This window comes from Dromaius novaehollandiae, chromosome 15 (genome assembly GCF_036370855.1).
Source record: "Dromaius novaehollandiae isolate bDroNov1 chromosome 15, bDroNov1.hap1, whole genome shotgun sequence".
NCBI classification, from domain to species: domain Eukaryota; kingdom Metazoa; phylum Chordata; class Aves; order Casuariiformes; family Dromaiidae; genus Dromaius; species Dromaius novaehollandiae.
Window position 1 is genome coordinate 15317401 of NC_088112.1, and position 20031 is coordinate 15337431.

At 40.7% G+C, this 20031-nt stretch overlaps 1 protein-coding gene across 3 annotated transcripts in view; it reads right to left on the bottom strand.

Annotated features, from left to right (window-relative positions):
* CPEB4 (cytoplasmic polyadenylation element binding protein 4) overlaps positions 1–18867 on the bottom strand; it is a 46980-nt gene extending 28113 nt beyond the window's left edge. For 2 of the 3 annotated variants that reach the window (XM_026122610.2, XM_026122609.2), the window contains exons 1-2: positions 15858–18867; positions 5213–5294 (exon numbers count right to left, since the gene is read on the bottom strand). In XM_026122610.2, the coding sequence (XP_025978395.1) occupies positions 5213–5294; positions 15858–16979 (1204 nt within the window). In that variant the 5' untranslated portion in view covers positions 16980–18867. The remainder of the gene's footprint in view (positions 1–5212; positions 5295–15857) is intronic. The other variant, XM_064521016.1, reaches the window with a different exon arrangement.
* Between the last annotated feature and the right edge of the window lie 1164 nt (positions 18868–20031).

Below are 20031 nucleotides of genomic sequence, written 5' to 3' on the forward strand. Positions count from 1 at the left end.
TTACTAGACTGTTGGCTATTTTTAAACAAAGGCTCCAGTAAAATCTAAACACTGGAAAAGTAGGGATGAATCAACAAACATTTCAATAACCAAGACAGAAACTGAAAAAAAAAATGGGCATAGCAAAACACTAAAAAAATTTAAATTTATATATGAATAGTAAAAAAGTAGGCCAAATCAATACTATCTATGTTTGGCAAGAATGCATGCCCTTATCTGTTAATAGCAATTATAATACCTGTATCCTAACCCAATTCAAAACAGTTGTGTATAACAGCAATGACAGCTGCCGATGCGAAGTAAATGCAAGCAGACTGCTCCCCATCTCAGTTCTGTCAGCATGAGTTCTAGCTTTTTGCGATAAGCCCCAGCTCGGCAACATTTTTGAGAGAATATTTCAACTGTTTTTTCTCTTAATTCATATTGCCTCTGTCTGCAAATCCCATTAGCCTTTCCCGATTACTGTGTAAGAGGTAAAATTCACGCAGATCCTGGGTAGGAATCATTCAGTACAGCCATTCACCAGCTCCTGAAGAAAATCACCCCAAACACCGTGTTTGGGGTAACCACGTTAGTGCCTGACGCAGCGGCGGTCAAAGTTTTTGCGCGCTTTATGCTAATTATATCAATTATTTGATATAATAAAGCTGGTAACGAGTAATCCTTACATAAAACCATTCTGAGATAAGGCACCCAAACTGGCTCGGCAGCTGAGCTTGCTCATACAAGCCTGGGGTAAGAATACCACAGCTCCCCGTGAGAAAACTCGCTCCCCATACCCGAGGCGTCAGAGATCATGAGGACAGCGGCAGTGTCAGGGAGCAGCCACACGGATTTGTCAGAGGCCTTAGGCTTCAGCACTCAGCAAACAGCCCAGATATCTCTTAGCATAAAACAAGAGCAGGAGAGAAAAGCTGATTTTGGCCACCAGCTTGAAGTTCTCCTCATCCCCATGAAAACATAAAGAAGGTTTTATAATTAAAAAAAACCCTCAAGATCTTGATTTTACATTTTAAAAAAGCTCTGTTTTTATCCTATGCATGCATAAAGCACCACTTACCTACCAAGAACTGTAGTGTTCGTTACTTAGCCCTCTGCAAAAATTGGGTCCCATTTTCTCCAGACTCTCAGTAAATTACCTGGGTCATATGGGAAACCAAGTGGCACGTTCTGCTCGATTCATATGAACACACTGCACGTTCCATACTACTAGAAAAGCAACCCGTTTGGTTTCTTCTCCGACATTCAGAAAACTATCAAAACCATTCATCCCCTTTGATCCAAGAACACTGTGAGTTTCATTGTGGGAATCTCCACCCACTTTCCTCACACCTGAAATAGTTTTTCAGGTCAATATGAAGGGGCTGATGACTGTTTTAAAAATTAAGTTTATTAACTCCCTCAGAGAAATCCTGAATGGTGAACCATTAGAAAAATAAATAAATGAAACAAAAGATTCTTCCAGTTCTCACCACGCTGCCTTTCTCATCTCTTAAATTTAGAGCCGCTGTTCCACATGCCCTCCCAGCGGTGCATATACAGTCTGACCTTCTGCTACTTCGCAACCCTTCCTTTTCATCCATAAGTATCTTCAATCTCATCTTTTTACCACATGGCATTCGTGCAGATATCGAGCTATTCACGCCACAATTTTACAAGACCGCTTTGCCATCCTAGAGGAGGATGTGCTGGTGTGCTGCTTTAATCCAGTTCACCTTCCAGTATTTCCAGGCAATAACCCTATATCCTGAACTGAACTGAAGCATAGAATATTTCAGTAATAAAGCAGTCTGCTGCTATAAAGTATTTAAAGACATTTCAGTGTCAGTTAACAAGGAAATATTTAGGCAACCTACTACTATTACAGTAATGCTCAAATTGCCATCTGGAAGACCCAGATTCAAAAAATCAGTCTCTGGATCCCAGGCTCAGCTCATGAAGGCCAAATACATTGTAAAGAAGATGCAATTAGTCTCCGGGGAAAGGCTTCTGCAGATTGTCATTGGCTATGCAGAATGCAGCACAGTCACTCGTGTGGATAAAAATAACATATTGAAATGGCAGCTGCTCAGCAAAGGAAGAGGATTCAAGCAGGGATAAAAAATATAAATTAGAATGAGAAAAAAATGGTAAAATGCCTATAGAAATTGTTAAAAGGTAATATTGAATATACTAAATCAATGAGACTTAGGATTCACCTTTAAACCTCTACTAGGAAACACGACTTTTATTTCATACAGCAAAACAATCCAAGAATGTAATTATTACTCTCCTAAACAAACCCATGACTAGCAGAGCTAACTACCTCAGTCAACATGGACACACTGCGGATGGATTTTGTTAAATTTAGAACTCCTATTGATTATTTTATTTCATGATCCAAAAGCCGCTACTCTGAACATACCGTTTAAAGACCCAGAGGATTTCTTTAAAGTTCCAAGAGACAGCGAATTCCAAGCTGCGATTGGTATCTAATATCTTTTCCATACTCTAAGTTATTTTGAAGGTATACTTTACCAACGCACCCCTTTCTCTTAGAGTCCACTACAATATGAAAGGGGTGGTGGTAGTGTTGTGCATTAAACATACGCTAAGGCAGTAATAAAGCCTCTCAAAGACTCAAAAGATAGCAGTGAGACCTATTAGATCATCTAAATTATTTCCATGCCATTCTGAGATTGCTCTCTGTAGTATGTTTTATTAGCGTCTTGCCCAGCTTATTTTTAAAGTTTCAGGCCCAGAAGCTTTTCCCTTATGAGACTATCCAACTTTAGTTTAAAAGCATCATATGTATCGATTAACCTATTTAAAACACAAAATAAAAAACTTCTTAAAGATCTGCTTACATAACTGCCCGTATTTGAAATGGAAAGCAGGATTTTGAACTGACAACCAGAATGTCATATTTTAATACTTATACATCTGATGTTTTTAAAGATTCCTTCCAATTGTTTTAAATAAAGGCGAGGCAAAAATTGGAAAAGAAATACAATCTGTGTTAAGACCAACTTAAACCAACTGATATAGATGGGAAGAAAATATAAAAGGATTGGGGTCACATGGACCCTTCATCGGATGTGACTTGAAATGTGTTTCGGACCAGCAAGCGGCAATTTTTTCCAGCTGTATCAGTTGGTTTGACTAAAGGTATTTCCTCTTCTTATGAACCCTGTCCTGCTTACAGACCATCACTACAGCATTACCACAACATGGGAGATGCTAGTTTGAATAAGAATCCACTCCTAAATCTATCATCGCGAATAAGACACTGTATAAGTCTGCTATGCCAGACAAGCAACAGTCAAATTCAGTGCATGCCTCACTGTAAGCTAACTTTTTTGCTGAAGATACCCTTGAAAAATGCAGAAGAGACTTCACAACAAAGTATTTCAAGTAGCATTGCTATTAAATTGTTCTTAGTGTTGAGGCTTTTTTTTCTTGTGTTTTAGAACTATTAAAAGCTTGAAACAGAATGACTTATAAAGACCCTATTAATAAGGTAGATTTCCCAGAATGAAACCATATTGTTATTACGCTGTTCCGATTGTTTTGATGTAATAAATACAAAGCTTTAGACAAAGCCTGGATGACTCTGCATGGGGGATTAACAATCAAGCTCAAGCAGGAATTAGCATGCATCAAACTATACATATTCTTTGCTGACACACTTATTCCAGCATTCTTTGTTAAAACATGGAAAGCGCTGAAAAGGAGTTTTCAATCCCAAAGAATCTTCTCAGAACATTTAAACCAAAAATCGCAGTGCTGTACAAAACTACCCTTGCTTAGTCACTGAATGTAAGTACACAGCAACCTGACTCTGTTAAATTCAACTTTAAAGGTAGATTTTATTTGGTCTACAGCCATGTCACTTTGGGTTGTTATCTTGTCAGATTTTAGCAGCTAAAACCTGGGCTGGGCCTGCCTGACAGTTGAATAGACAGTCTGAGCAAGTCCCAGGTGCTGCAATCAAGGAAGGGCACTTCGACTGTTGCTTCAGTATACAATGCTGGGAATATGGATGTTGCCATCAGCATGTAAAACAAAGAAAAGCTGTTAATACTTGTCATTAATAAAGGCCTGACCCTCACCAGGGAAAGTATTTTGAATTTTGAATTTATTTGGAGATCGTTGTATCATTATCAAGCTCCCCTTGTAATTTCAGTCGGAAAGTGTTTCTCTTGGTGTTTCTTGTCACCCTAAATTGTTGCACAGTACTGGGGATGTGAAACGCAAGCTGTATTTCAGACCAAAGTGAACGCAAAGAACACAAAGTATTGCCAGTTTATCAAAGACTGTTCCTCTGAGCGAGAATCACTATTAAAACAAGTCGGATTTCGTTAACACCACAAGCCCTGCTTATCAAAAGAAACTGACTTTTAAAAAAACCACACATCCATGTTGGTTTTTAGTGGTCTCATGAATGGTAACAAAACTGAACTCTTAGAGAATGAATATAAATAAAAGCTTGACCACTTTTACTTACAAGTAACCCTTGAACTGAAACAAAGATTACTGCTTATACCAAAAAAGAATGAAAAACTAAACTTCTGAATTCATAAGCCACTTCTATTCAGGTATAAATAAAATTAAATATGTAGACAATGCTTTGAATATTCAATAACTTAAGGTATTTTCAAAGAAAGATTACACTTGTCAAAAAAAGATAAATCCCAAGTGCAAGTTGGTTCAATGCCCCTTCCTTCCCCCTTGGTATATAAAGAACTCCGCAATTCAAGTTGGCAAAATTAAAGAACTAAAAAAATTGTGATGAAATATTCAACGTTCTTCTTAAACTAAAGTAGTTAAACCTCATTCTTCCCCAAGACAGAAAGAACTATGACTTCAGTAGGAAAATATTATCAAGCGGAAAGTTGTCTCTTACTGATCAGAAAAAGATTCCTGAAGCTGATCATTTCTATAGGCGGCACACACTGTGTCTATCAAAAACAGCACAGGCAACTTACACAAAAGATCAGCTTACATTTGTGTTTCTTATTGTTTTGGATAAAGGTAGAAGACACTTAAGTGCTCACGTGCCGCAACATCTTCATCTAGAGACAACTGAAAAAATGAGGCCTATGTGAGCTGACCTATATGCACTAGGTGCACAATTTAACTTTACTTGTCCTAACCAAAACTGAAGTTTCTTATTCTAAGCAACCACGTCATCCCAATTATTCACTGCAGGAAATAGTCTTTCTAAATTTACCTTTCAGTGAATCATTTTCAGCTCTCATTATGTCAATTAGCGAGTTCTCCAGTGAATGCATGTCAAAAGTCCTTGTGCGATCCTGCAGGTAAACATAAACAAAGCCAGGTTAGGCAACACACAGTGTTAAACAAAGCCATCTCAAACAGAAAAAACTGCAGTTTTGTTTTACATCATTAGAGCAGAATTAAGCAAAAGCACATACCTATACACCGCTAAAGCCAGTGTGACATAAGAATAATGCAAATTAGAATATTCTTAAATATGAGTCAGATCTATATTTATCATAATCAATCATTTAAGATCCCCAATTCCTTTGTATTTCTTGCTAAATTTTATTAAACATTGTTAAAAGACTTTCAGTTCACAGTCAGGAAGTAAAGATCATATACTGGGAGACACATTGCAAGGAAAAATCACAAGAGAGGTATTTCAGCCTAGCTACAGAAAATCTGAATTCTGGAAAGTTGCATCATTTCCTTCACCTAAACTACTATACTATAAACTGCACTAATCTAGTTCTGCACAGTCATTTCAGACTCTGCATAATTATAAAGCATTTCATGCAAATAGTATTATTTCAAATAGTATGGTTTACTGGGTGAAAAGTTAGCTCTGATTTTTAATTCAAAGAGTTCAAAAATTTGATATTCCACTCATTACTAGAAATGAGGGAAAGTACAACAAATCAGAGGCAAGATGACTTGTATACCTTACCATTTCGTTATCTCAATCCATTTGAAGTATACTCACCAAATATTTCTCCTTCATATTAGCCAAAGCCACCATTTAACACCTACATGCTTCGCTCTTTCCCAACTAAAACATCAAATTCTACATTTGCAAATCTGGCATTATGTTAATGTAAGCCACAAGAAAATATCCCGGTACTACATTAATTAGTAAATTCAGGACAACCAAAGTAAATATAAATTTTGAAATCTTTATAGTATCATAAAAGGTCACTAATACAAGCAAAAAATCTCTCTCACTCCCAAAATTATTCATCTATCCATCTTCTTCATCTGTTTACACATACAGATACTTATGGAAACAGCTAGATAGAATTTTACATAATTATATTACTTGACCTTGCATTTAATTTTTCTGTGTCCAAGAAGAATACTATAATCAGTCCTGAAGGTTATATTTCATTCACTAAGAGATTCATTTCTGAACCGAGCTCAAGCATGGAAAGTATCTGCTCAAATAAGAAAGCAAGGTATGTACAACTCAAGACAGATGATTGCTCTAACCTGCTTCTCTACTACAACTATCCTTAACACCGCAGTGGATACATAGTTTTTGTTCCCAGCTCTAGCTGTGAAGGTGAAAATTCTCCAAAACAAACAGATCTAGATTTGATCACTTTTAAAACTATGAGTATCCAGATATATTGTCCTCTACTTGCAGTATATTAAGGTGCTAGAGCAGTACCAAGGGCAGTGTTGCAAGAGGCATTCCTTGTATCAGACAGTGATCAGTCATCTTGGATTTTAAATATCTAATACTATTTTAAGAGCAGGAATCCACAAGCCTCTAGGGTCCTGATCCATTTCCAAGTTAGTAGATTACATTCCTACTGATAAAAACAGTTTTTCAACTAAATTTACTGTTATTTTTCATCTCTTTAGAACAGCTTATTACTGACAAAGAACAGGTGAAGTATTTCTGCCCACACGTACTGCATTACAAATAGCATTGGAATGATTAGAGTTTAGAACCATTTCCAATATTAGTTCAGCCTAAAATCAAAATTGCTATAAAAAGTATAGAGTTGTTCTGTCTCTCCACAGTATTTATTTCCTTGCTCATATATATTAAAAGAGAATAGATGAACCTAAGAGAAACCATCACAAACATCTGTATTCTTAAGTTCTGGGGGGGGGGGGGGGGGGGGGGGGGGGTGTTGTTGTTTCATGCATTTCCTACTGGTTTCTTCCTTTCCTGGCAATATTTACTTTATTGGACTGGTTTATATATTGCTACTGCCTAACTATTTCAAGCTCTAGTTACACTAAAGTACATTTGGAAGGTTGTCATTAAATGGCATAAGCGGTTAAAGGTGTAAAGATTGTAGCGTGTGCACTATTTTAATGGATCCTGGATCCATTAGGTTCCAGCAGGATCCAGCTCCGAAATGGTTACTAGAAGACAATCTCTACATTTTCAGCAGTCTCCACAAAATGACAGAAATAGCCTAAAACACAGGTGGAAGCATTTTCTGAAAACTAGACATTCCTTAGTTGCTGTTCTTTTTCCATCCTGGCTTTTATATTGCATTGTGTTTCTTTGTGTGGAATTAACCTCAACTCAAAGCCATGAACAGCTACAAAATTCCTGCCTCACAAAGTGCAAAACTTTTGGAGTTTCAAGTCTTTGTTGAACTTGTGGCACTTAACATTTCAGTTTTCTGAGAGACACTAAAAGAAAAACCAAAGTCAAGTAACTTCTGGTTTATTTTGCTGTGTATGGGCTGAGCTGCATGAGCCCTAAGCTAGTATCTTGTCTCCCAAATGTCTGTGTTATGCTGAAGTACGCAGTTTCCCTGGGACAGGTAGTTTTCAGCATTGAGAACAGAGTTTAAATGCTAGAAGATGGAATTGAAGTGCTTATCTGATAAGGGCACCACAAAGCTAAGGGAAGGTTTCTGTGGGGAGGAGTTCCTAGCTTTCCTCTTCTTGGTCAATCAGTTGGCTGTCCTTTTTTGGTCCACAAGCTCCTAACCCTACTGTTAACACTTCAAAACACAACCTTGTGCACAACATAAAAGATTAAGTGGTCATATTCATATCTGCAGCTATTGGCAATGACTTGGAAAGAAGGACTTGCTATAAAGCATGCCTAAAATATGGCCTGCATTCACATTCCTTGCTCTTCAATGCTTCCCTTAACTTGGGCAGTACTAATATGAAACACTGAATCTAAGGACTCCTATTGTCCAGTCTCATCTGACAGAGTTTAGATGCTGTAGGCATCTAGAACACCCTTAAAATGCTGATATGCTAATACCTATTTCTTGCTTAGGTTTCCAGCAGAAAGGCCTCTGCGCTTACAGAATGTCTAAACATCCTCGTTAGCTCAAGGTGCTGACTTGCTCCAGCCTCAACACCCTCTGGAAGATCGGTCTTGATACTGCGCTGTTTGAAACAGTTTATTCCTCCATGTCTCCGTTCATTATAGTCATTCATTAGAAGACGGCAAACCATGTTAAGCTCCTAGCGCTGTGCCTTTACCAAAAACAGCCGCTTATCTGGAAAAGTAGAGCAGAAGCTAGAGTAATTCTCACCAGGAGCTGACAATTATTATAAGCTGCTCACTCACTATTTTTAGAAGCATTAGGTAAGTATTTCATGACAAATCCCATTGAATTCCACATTCCCTTGCTATGGAATATGAATTACTGATTTACTGCTCTTCTTTACCATAACACTTGTGCTTTGTAATCTGCAAGAGCAGATTAAGAGAGATGTACTGATGCTACTGTTACATTGAATTTTGATATATTCCTGAAATGAATGTAGCAACCCATCTCCCTGGGCAAGTGGAATAAACTCAAGAACTTGGTATATACATTCACCTATGCTGTGAAAAAATGTCAGAGTTCTAGATGTCCTAAATAAAATTAGCCAAAATGCCTTACTCAACTGGTTCAGAGGTTTGCACAGTACTTACTGTAAGACAGCTCCATTACTTTAGCTGACTACTTATCAGGAGACTGAAAGGGTCCACAGTACAAGAGAAAGTCACAACTGGTAGTTTTTTAGTTTTTATAGAATTTAAATACCTTTTATTTTGAGACTGCCTTAAAAATAGTAGCACTAACTTTGCTTCTCTAAGAAATTCCAAGGTGATCAGCACATTTTACCAAGAAGACATACTACATCTGAAGTATGTATCTGATACATCTAATACATATCTAATATATCTGAAAATAAAGACCGATGACAGATTAGTGGATATTGATCACTAACTGGTAACTAAAAATGGGAAAGCGCTATTCTTCTCAAATGCATGTTAGTTGTGAGTTAGAAAGCAAGTGAACTATGCTGTACTTCAGAAAAAAAGGGATGTTTTCTTTAAGAGATTTCATATAGAGGGAATTAATAACAATGTAATAGTGTTTTTAATGGATCAGTTCATGAAGTTAACAGTGCTCTCCAGGAAGCTGGACTGCTTACTGTATACTTATTTATTTTAATAAATAAAAGACATAGAATCATAGACTAGTTGGGGTTGGCAGGGACCTCTGGAAATCACGTGTTCCAACTCTTCTGCTCAAACACGGTCAGCCACAGCAAGTTGCCCAGGACCATGTCCAGTCGAGTCTGGAATATCTCCAAGGATGGAGACTCCACAACCTCTCTGGGCAACCTGTTCCAGTGTTCAACCACCCTCACAGTGAAGAAGTGTTGTCTTATATTCAGCTGGAATTTCCTGTGTTTCAATAGGAGCAGTGCCTACCCAGAAATAAAGCAGAGTGTGTACACTTCAGTAACAAATTACGTTAACTACAGCCTGATATTGTTTACACAGGTTGATCACAAGAACTTTGCTTTACAGGAGTTTGTTTTAGTGTATCTAAAATTTTGCTTTATCAGAGAGCTCAAAGGGCATGCACATTTACCCTTGGGAAAGCGGAACAGAGGCAGAAGGACATTGAGTTGAAAACAAGACCATAAAAAAACACAAAAAAGCAACCTGCAGTCTTAATACAGGATTGTGTTTAAAAATCAGTAACATTTTAAGAAATATTCCTTAAACATCATTTTGAATAGCAGCATTGTTTGCACAAAATATACAGGAGGTAACAGCTATCAAATCTGGTTAAGAGAGAGCTATCAAGACTGTCGATATTCCTACAACAGCAAACACCATGGTTTTGAGCTAAACCCTGGCCAGCTCTGTCCACAGAGAAATAAAATTTTCCCATTATCCTACTATCTAGAAATCATTTGAAAGTATGTAGAGTGCTCGTAATAATGCAATCTAATTGTTAAAGCATTAAAAGTAGAACCCAGGACTTCATGTCACAACTTCATCACGAGATTCATACAGTGTGTGCAAACCACTTCACCTCTGTGACTATAGTGTTTTCCCCATCAGCATCTAGATGGATCATTTTACATTTAGAGGTCCTGTAAAACTGAAACTACTTGCAAATAGCAAATCACTAGATTCTAATTCCTATTCCATTTTTATTTTTGAAAGTCCAAAGACATTTCATTCTAAAAGAACAGTCATTTGGTACTAAGCATATATAATATATACTGGGATATCCTCATACGCAGTAGAAATTAAACAGGAATTTTTCATGCATAGGAAGATCACGCTCAGCATTCAAAAATCCTCTATCTAAATTCTCTTGTATATCAGAAAAATGTAGGTCTAACTTCACTATTAAAGTGGAGACCTTCTATATTTAATCTACACCCACAGCATTATTATCGCTTGAACAAATAAGATTCCAGAACCTGAGAGCTTCTATTCAGTCCTTCCCAAGAAGAGCCTGCCAATGCTAAAAACCCAAACTGTACAAAAGTAAAACCTGTCAGGGTGTGAGCCCTTGCTCGTAGCTAAGGCTGTGCCTAATCTCATAATATATGATTCCTCTGAAGACTGAAACATCACTAACAATGCAAAGCAAGCCAGTGAGTTAAGCAATTTATTGAAGGTGATTAAGCACTATTTATGGAGTCAGTGTAGTTATATGTATGATACTTAAAACCAGGGCTTACTTTATATATTTAAATCTTTGTCAAACCAGAATACTAGTGAAAATTAGAAAATTCACAACTATATTTGCCACCCTCATTTATAGCACCAGAAGCCTGAAACCTTGTACCTATTTCCCATAATTAAGAAGCCTGGCATCACAGGCAAAGTACAGTGTGCAGGGAGAGGTAATACTGTGGATACTAAATACAAGTTCCACATTTTTCTCTTAATTGTGAAGCAAATTTGGACTTGATTCTACTTCTGAGTAAGCTTCTCCTCCTGCCCACCACCTTGCAAATGCTGTATTCCAGCTCCCAGTCCAGTATCCAGTGAATTAAAGGTTTTGAATAAACAGGTTTTTCCTGAAAGGATGTTGCTGTATGCTGCCCTGATCATCTTTTATAGCTTCACCAGGGAACAATAAGAAAAAACTGGAAAAGTTAAGTAACACATAATGTAGGAGCTTTTTTGGGAGGTCGCACTTCTGTTTTTGTCAAATTTGAACTTATTTTTAAGCATTAGAAATTATAGACCTTTATAAAAATTTCCAGTAACACGTCTGATCCTATTTTAGCCACATATTAATTTGTTTTTATGTATACATCTTCTATAAACTATTTTCCACGATATCTTGTGTTCTCAGTCTTTGTGCTGGGCTGCTAAGTATGCAATTCATTTTCAAAGCAAAATGCTTAATAAGAGTATTCCTTTTAACCTTTGAAAAATACAAACATAATTCAAATAGCTTCTAACAAAAGCTCTCTTTAAAAAGAAACCCTGTGGTCAAAAACGCACAGGAGGGCCAAAGCCGAAGTATTAACATCAGTAGTAAGTTTATAAAACAAGAACAGTGTTAACTTCCATAGTACTTAACTTATGCATGTCATACCACATTAGAGTGCTTCTAATTCCACAGACCAAGAGTTGTCGGGAACGGCACACAAAACACTAATTACTACACAGCTGATATAGTTATAGAAGAATGGGTGACTAGGCATTTAAAAATCCAACTTTGAGCACTTATTCTGTTTTTAAATGATAGCCTGAAATTTCACAGAATAATTGCTGCTACTAGAATGAAGAAAAAAAAAATCTGCAAAACTTTCTGCAAAACAAGTAGCCTCATTTTATGCAGCTTTAAAAGCATAGTAAAGAAATTTACTTGCAAAATTTCTTCAAGAGGAAAGATTGGCAAATGGATGCAGTTTTTTTAATTACAATTCCTGAGAATTAGTTGTTTTAATGCACTTATTAAATCAAACTATTTCTACATGCAAACAAATAGTCACTTATAGTTTAGAATTAAAACACATTCTGTAATCACATATGTGTTTTCTCAGACATTCCATATCTGCCTGGGGGAAGAGAAAGTCCCTTTGGCACAGATCCTCGATGAATTTGGAAGGGGTTATATACCTGGAAATTAGCCACTGCAGAAAAAAGGAAAAAACATTTTGAACAAGTGGATATAATGAACTAGCCTCATGTACAAAATTCTTTCAAATGGGCAGTTACTTTCAAGTCTGATTCCAGAAATAAACACAAATTACTCTGAAGTATTTTTTATAAAAACTGGAACGCTATTGCTTAACTTGCTAGTGGTTTCAAAGACCCATCTAAAAAGTATCATCGTGCATTTGAAGATGAGATCTGGAAACCTGGAAATGCCTATAAAAGCAAGATTTATGCATTGCATAACAGGCAGGATGTTCCACTCTCATGAGGAAGTACAAGTACATAGCAAAAGGAAAGCCCAAACAATCTTGAGGGCAATGCTACAGTAAAATGCAATTACTGAGCACTTAGTTTGACAGTGCTGCAAGGAGGGAAATAGAAGGAATTATTTAAAAAAATCAGTAACTTTGTCAGATGCAATAGTCACAGTCACATTTCTTTTCACTTATTAATGGTCAGCGAAGGCTACAGTATCCAAAAGCACTCAAATTTTTTTTTATTCGGGAACCATTTCTTCATTCGGAGACCATTTCCTTTTCAAATGAACGCACAAAGAACAATGGCTTTTCTCTTTTCAAAAGATCTTTGACAGGAGAAGGCTGCCCACTGGTTAAAGCACAATATCAAGACTTAATTTCATTAACAGGTCTGGTAATAGTCTTCTCTGACCTTGCTTCAATTTCCACCTCTGCAACAAGAGGTTGCTATAGACGTCTCCTTGTGAGGTGCAACGAGACACAGCTCCAAAAGAGAAACGCTCGGGAAAAACAGCACAATGGTTTGCTTGCAACTCTCAATACCGAGCAAGCAACCACCATAACCACGAGATTATCAAGCAGATCAACACAGTATTTTCCTTTTCTCTGCGAATTTTGGAATGCCCATTTCATCGCAAGTGACTAAGAGCTGTAGGCAGAAATATCTGAAGCGAGCAGTAGTTCGCATTAGTGGTTTATAGGGACATTATGCAATGTTGTCCTTTCCGAAGAGGAAACGAGCACTTACGCTTGGTTACCCTAACATTTCCATCAAAACATATACTTCTGTGTTTCACTAAGCATTGGAGTAAAGATAGCCTTTGCTAACACACACACACAAAAAGTGAGCCCCAAATATCTGCAGTTGCTGGTTTACATCTTGCCTTCTAAAGAAACTAATTTTCACTCTATTACAGCAACACTTGTTAATCATTTAAGCAACAAAACATCAATATTAAATGAGAGGGATAGTTGTCTCAAATTACTCCATTATTTTGCTGCAGCAAAGGCAGCTTTCAATTATTTCCTAAACAGGAATCTAAGAAGATTCCATTAAAAAAAGTCTTGTACAATACATGATTGCATCAAGGATGCTTCATATATATATATATATATGTATGTATATGCATGCACATATGTATACCATAAGCAAAACTCCTCATTTCTGCTTTAAGTCAGCCACACAATCAGCATAATCAAGAAAAAAAAATTAAAAAGGTCAAATTTTACATCACTTGTTTTCAGCAATTCAAAACTGTAGTGTGCTTTTGAAACTCAAATCACTAGGTGACCAAAGGAGATAAAGATTTTACACAAAAAAAAAGTTATAAAAAGCAGTTATCCAAGATGGCTTCAAAATTAATCAGCATTTTCTTTTCTTTAGGTCTGCAGTGCTGAAGTCCTGGTTTTCGGCCCTGCCCTTTTTTTCACAGAAGTGATAGTAACAGACTGGAAAGCACTTCACTTTAACACTTTCCCTTTCTTGGCATGTGCAAGCGTCAGACTTGGTCTTGACATGCATAGCTTCATCTTAGTGTTTACGTAAACAGACACCAGCATGCTACATAAAAAATATTTTTGACCATGATCAAAAGACAGGTGTCTTATATTTTATCTTCAGAACATAATCTAAAAGTCAAGGTTGATTTTTCAATTTCCTGAAATTCCCTTGATATCAAACCAAACACATTTCTATCAGCGCATGTACGTTTGGGCCTTAAACATAGCAGCAAGGACACCCTTGATCTCATTCTGTCAGTCTGTACATCAGCTATGTGTCAGGGTACAGAATGAATTAAATTGTGAGCCAAGTCTTGCTGCAGCGAGGCTGAAAAAAGACCGACTCCAGCTGTGTCCCTTTTTCTAATGGTTTCAGTGCATAAATCTGGTGTGCTGGACACAGGTTGTTTATATTAATTCCAAATCCTAACATTAAAATCAGTTATTACCATGCATTCTAAAGCTACCCGGACTCTACCTGATATTTAACCAGCTATAGTAGCTCTGCAGTAGAAAAAAAGGCCTTTAATGGAAAGTTATTGCCAGCAGCTGCTCTGTTGTCAGAAGGCTGCATAGGCCCTGTAAACCAAACAGAAACTGGGCAGTTTACTAAGGGGAACTGAACTGTTCCTCTGTCTGAATCCGCAAGGTCGTTGTTAAACATATTTCTATTTCTTTAGGGTGGCTTATGACAAGAGACATATTGCATGGCTCTTATCTACTGATCTTTCAAATTATTTAAAACTAGGTCATTCTGCTTCTTACACCACGGCGAGAAATACTGCAATCATTTTGAAATTTTTACTTTTGCCCTCCTTTGAAGGTCCTGAAAAACAATGCACTGAATGTTAAAGAATTCTTTCGTTTCCAGATCCACCCTCAAGGAGTTCAGAAAAAGCACATGCACATAAAATCTAGGTTTAAACAGTGGTCAGATAAAGAGTATTTCTATTTCAATGTTTACTACAAATTAGGTTCCACATTATACAGTTCTTTTCAAATTCACATAGAGGCAGCCTAGAAGGAGAGGCTGAAATGTCAGACAACCTGCCTCCTGTCAGGATAAGGCCGTATTGAAATACAGGAGACCACCAACTGACATTTGTCCAGATCTATTTTTGGTAATGATTTAATGGTCTGTAATCAAAATTTGCTACCATTGCTGAGGAAAGCAAAATACATTAATTATCACCATAGAAAAAAATTAAGTTTTCAGAAAAGTCTGCAAAAATCATGATGCACTACAAGTCCATATGATACCGTAAAACAAAGTACAATGACTTAATAGTTTTCCTCAGATTTGGTGCATCTCCAAATACTTTAAAAAGCCTCAGATCTTTCGCACTTCATCAGGCAACGCTTTTTTCCTTACTCCTTTTTGTAGCTCTACTGGCTATTTATAACTATATACGTTCATCAATTATTTTTTAATGTGTGTAAGTATTAAGATCAAGGAAACGGACTGATTATAGATGGCTGGTAGGCTATAGATATGACCATCACGGTTAAAAAAAAGCATGATTCACAGCTCAGAACATGAAGAGTGTAATTCACACTGTGACATTTCACGTTAGACATGTATTTTTTTTTTAGTTACAAACATACAGGTCATACAATCAGACCGTGTTATTCAAACCCCCACATCCCACCCTTTCTAGGGCATTTTGATGCACTTACATGTTATTTTTCTTACAGATATAACAGAGTATACTCACCTGAAAAGGAAAAATGTTGTCAGCTCTATTTAAACTGTCTTCCATCCATGATTTTGGAGCAAATGCTGAGCTGGGTCTAGCATATTTCTGCAACTGGATATGATTACTTGCAAAATTCTTCTTTAAGGGCGAGATGGAGTTCAGGGGTGTTATCCCTCCATTCAGTCCCCTGCGGTGGTCTCGACCTTGGGACCCTCCCCACCCACCGTATCCGCCACCACCAGGGCTCCATGAAGATGGTGTAGGCGATGGACTTTGGTAGCTGCTCCATGGAGAAGGTGGCTTGTTAAGATTATTAGCCAAATGAGGCAACTGATTAAAAGCAGCATTTCTATGTGTAAATGGTGGTGGGTGAGGACTTGCAGGAGACCTCCTCTGTTGCTGATGCTGATTGTGATGATGCTGAAAATGGGGGTGATGAGGGTGGTGTTGAGAGAGGGGTCCAATCTGGGGGGAAAAGCTACCACCAAAGCCAGGGCTGACGTGATGTGGAAAATTCTGAAATAGCAGAGCACCATTATTAGCCGAGGCAGTAGGGACCCCTCCCTGGTGAAAAAAACTTGCATCTTCATTGATTATTGTAGAAGAAGAAGGAGCTATAGCTGCAGACCAGTTACTAAAACCAGTCAGAGAAGATGCGGTGGATGTCAAGGGCTGCGTTGAAGTACCTAGCCCTGAAGCCTCTTGATAATCAAATGCTGTTAACACCGGCGATTCTATTCTTATTTTCTCCTTTCCATTGCCGTTCTCTGAAGAGTTATCGCCCTGATTTTCTTCAGTTTTAGCTTTCTCAGGTTCAGAGAGCATGCCTGCTTCCTGACTTTGACTAGGGGAAAGCTGCTGTTTTTCTAGGGACTCTTGCTTTTCCTGTTGCTGAGTTTTAGATTTTTCTGACCCCAGAATCTCATCCTGAATATTATGGGCAGCTGGAGCAGGAAAGAGCCAAGCTGACCCAGCACTACTGCCATTGGCAGCTGTGTTATTATTTATAAAAGCAGCAGGGCTGGGGGTTGCATTTTGATGATGGTGTGGAGGCTGCAGATGTGGATGAAATCTGACGGGAAAAGCTGACTTATTTCCAGTGTTGTTTTGCACTAACACTCCAAACCCGTAATCCCCCATTTATTATATTTAGGGTTTGAATCCTCCCTGTAAGAACAAGTTGATGTTTAGTGTTTACCTCTTCCTCTTCTGAGGAGAGATTAGTAAGTATCCTGGTTTTAGCTAGATATTCCAGTTTCTCCCTCCACACTATTTCAGATTCAGATATAGATTTTGTTTTTTTGTAAAAGATAATCTCTTCAACTACTTAAATGTGACAATTTGTCTGTTTCCTTCCTTTGGCCAGGAGGAAGGGAAAAATAAATCTTTGGTTCACAAAATAAGAGGTTTCCTTTTTCAAAAGGAAATGCACAGCAATGAGAGAAAAAGCTTCTAGGGATAAGGATAAAGAGATTCTAACTATTCTGTTTTTTTCCTCCTCAGCAGCCTTGACTCGCCCATAAATGAGTTAAGAGGGGAAAAAAAATATACAATGATGTCTGGTCCCCCTACTCCTTGGCAGCAAAAAAATAGATTTAAATCTGGAATAATTTAATACATCTCTATAATCTAATATATATTTGTGTCCTGTTCAAAAACAGTCTTTGCTGTGGGTAAGGGAAAAATCTACCTCAGAACTTCAGCATTCAGTGGGGTGAAAGGTGGGGGGTGAGTTGCAGAGGAGGCTTTTTCCCGTGCTGCTGGGTTCACCTACTGTGTGTAGCAGTGATGTACACCGTGTGTGTGCGCGTGTGGTTGTTTAAAGGGGTGAGATCTGATCGCAGGAAATTAATATTCTGCGTGTGTGCTGGGTGGGGAGCGAGCCGCGCAGAGGAGCGCGGTGGCTTCTCCAGGCTGCTGCTTCGGGGCTGGGTTTCTGCGCTCGCTGCTTCTCGCCGATGCCGGGTCCGCGCGTCCCTCACGGCGGTCCGCAGAGGCAGGGTCTCATCCCGGGTCCGCGACTCAGCGCTCGGGGAAGAGGGAAGGGGAGGACGGCGAGCCGGGCGGGAGGAAGGGGAAGGAGGCTTTCTCGCTGCCGCCGGGAGGGTGGTCGCTGGCGCCGGGCTCGCCTGCTGCCTCCGAGATACGCGGGTCGCCTCCGGGCGGGCGGGCGGCCGCGGTGACGGGCGGGCGGGTGCGCGGGCGGGCGTCGCTCCTCGTCGGGGCCGGGCCGGAGGGCGCGGGGAGGCGCGGCGCGGCTCGCCAGGCCCCGGGTGTCGCTGGGGTCCCCCCGCGGTGTCCCCCCTCCCTCGCGAGAGTCCTGGCGTCGGGGAAGGCGGGAGGGGTGTTTTTACCTCAGGAGAGGAGCAGCCTCCGGCAGGGAGGGGAAGGCGCAGGCGGCGGGGGGCCGGGCTCCTCTCTCCCCCATGGAAGGTGTTTAACCGGTTCTCCCAAATCGCCCGGAGGTTACGGGACGGGGTCTCGGCCGCGGGGCGGAGCGCAGGGGGGGCCCGGCGGACTAACCGGGGCGCGGGGTCCGGCGGCGGCGGCTCCGCGGCGGAGTCCTTCCCCTGCTGCGCGTCTTCTCGGCTCCAGGCGGGCGGCCGAGCCCCTCATGTAAACCGGCCGGTAGCGCGAGGGCGGCGGCGGGGTCGCTGCTGCCGGGCGGTGGAAGGAGGGGGGAAGCTCCGCGGGCGACGGGCGAGGGCGGCCGCGGTACCGGCTCCGGGGAGGCGCTGCGCTAGCCGGCGAGCCTGGCCGCCACGGGTCCTCCGCGCAGAGTCGCTGCTGCCGCTGGCTCGTTTTGCCTTTTTTCTTTTTTCCTTTTTTTTTTTTTTTCTCTCTCTTTCTCCTCCTTCCCTTCCCTTCCCCTCCCACCCCCCCCAGCGGCCGCCGCTTCCTGCCTCGGTGCCGCAGCCGGTGGGTGCCTCCCTCCTCCTCCGCCTCCTCCCCACCCGGCCGCTGCCGAGCCCCGTCTCCTCCGGACCGAGCTGCCGCACGAAATGACAACCAGCTGGAGGAGGCAGCGCGGCACTTCCGGTTCGGCGGCGGGCGCGCCCCCGCCCCGCCCCCCGCTCGTCTCCTTAGGCCCGGGCCACGCCCCCGACACGCCCCCCGGCTTCGCCCGCCGCGGCTCGGCCGCCTCGGGCGGCCATTTTTGGTAGGGGCAAGGGAAGACCTGCGCTAAGGGGCGGCCACCTTTGGTTTGGGCACGTTGCCGCAGCTGGGTAGCCATGCTACGTGAGGGCGTAAAGGTCACCCCGATGCCAGCAGGGCCACCATCTTGGACCGAGGAGCGCAGTCACCCCCGCGGGCAGCCATCTTTGTGGAGGGCAGGCGGAGGGGGCGGGCTGGCAGTTGGGCCGGTCCCTGAGGGGCCGGGGCGGTGAGGGGGCGTCGGCTGCCTGCCCCTGAAAATCAGCCGCGTATCTATCAACTGGCCGGATAAAACACTGGAAAAGGAAATTGCAGCCGCTCACTTGCCGTTATATATCCAGTCTATGAGAATCCCCCCCCACCCAAGCCAGAGCCAATTCCAAATCTTGTCCTCCTATGGTGTGTAATTCCCGGAAGGGCCCCGAGGCCCCTCGCACATACCCCCTTCCTTAAAACCACCTTGTCCTGCTGCCTGCAAGTCAGCGCAATTCCTAGGCCCTGCTCATACAACGGAAAGTAAATAAGCTAATTTAATAAAATGTTCAGAGAGCGACTTACTTGGAGAAAACACAACAATAGCTAGCCTCGGTTTGACTTTTTAGTTCTCGAAACATAGGAATAGGATACAGTGATAAAGGGTAGTAAAAATATGTAAAAAATCTGGGAGTTTTCCGAGATTGTCATTCTGAAAGTCTTTTTTGGAACTGAGTCACTTGGATATTTTAAAGCATCTCCTCAATCAATTGCATTGTGTTGGTTTTGGAAAGGTTATGGCAAAGGCAAAAAAAACCCAGTGAAAGGTATAAACACAGAAGTGAATAAATGTACAATAAATTAGAGATATTAAGAACAGCATAGATCCCCAGATAACCTTACACCCGATGTAGATGGTTTTAAGCCATTTACCGTTCGCACTGCAAACGCATTACAGCCAGACTAAAATACACCAGAATGAAGCGGCAGCTCGCGCGTGCAGCACCTGGGGCTTGGCTGCCCCACGAGGAACCCTGTCCATCCATCTATCCATCCGTCCGGC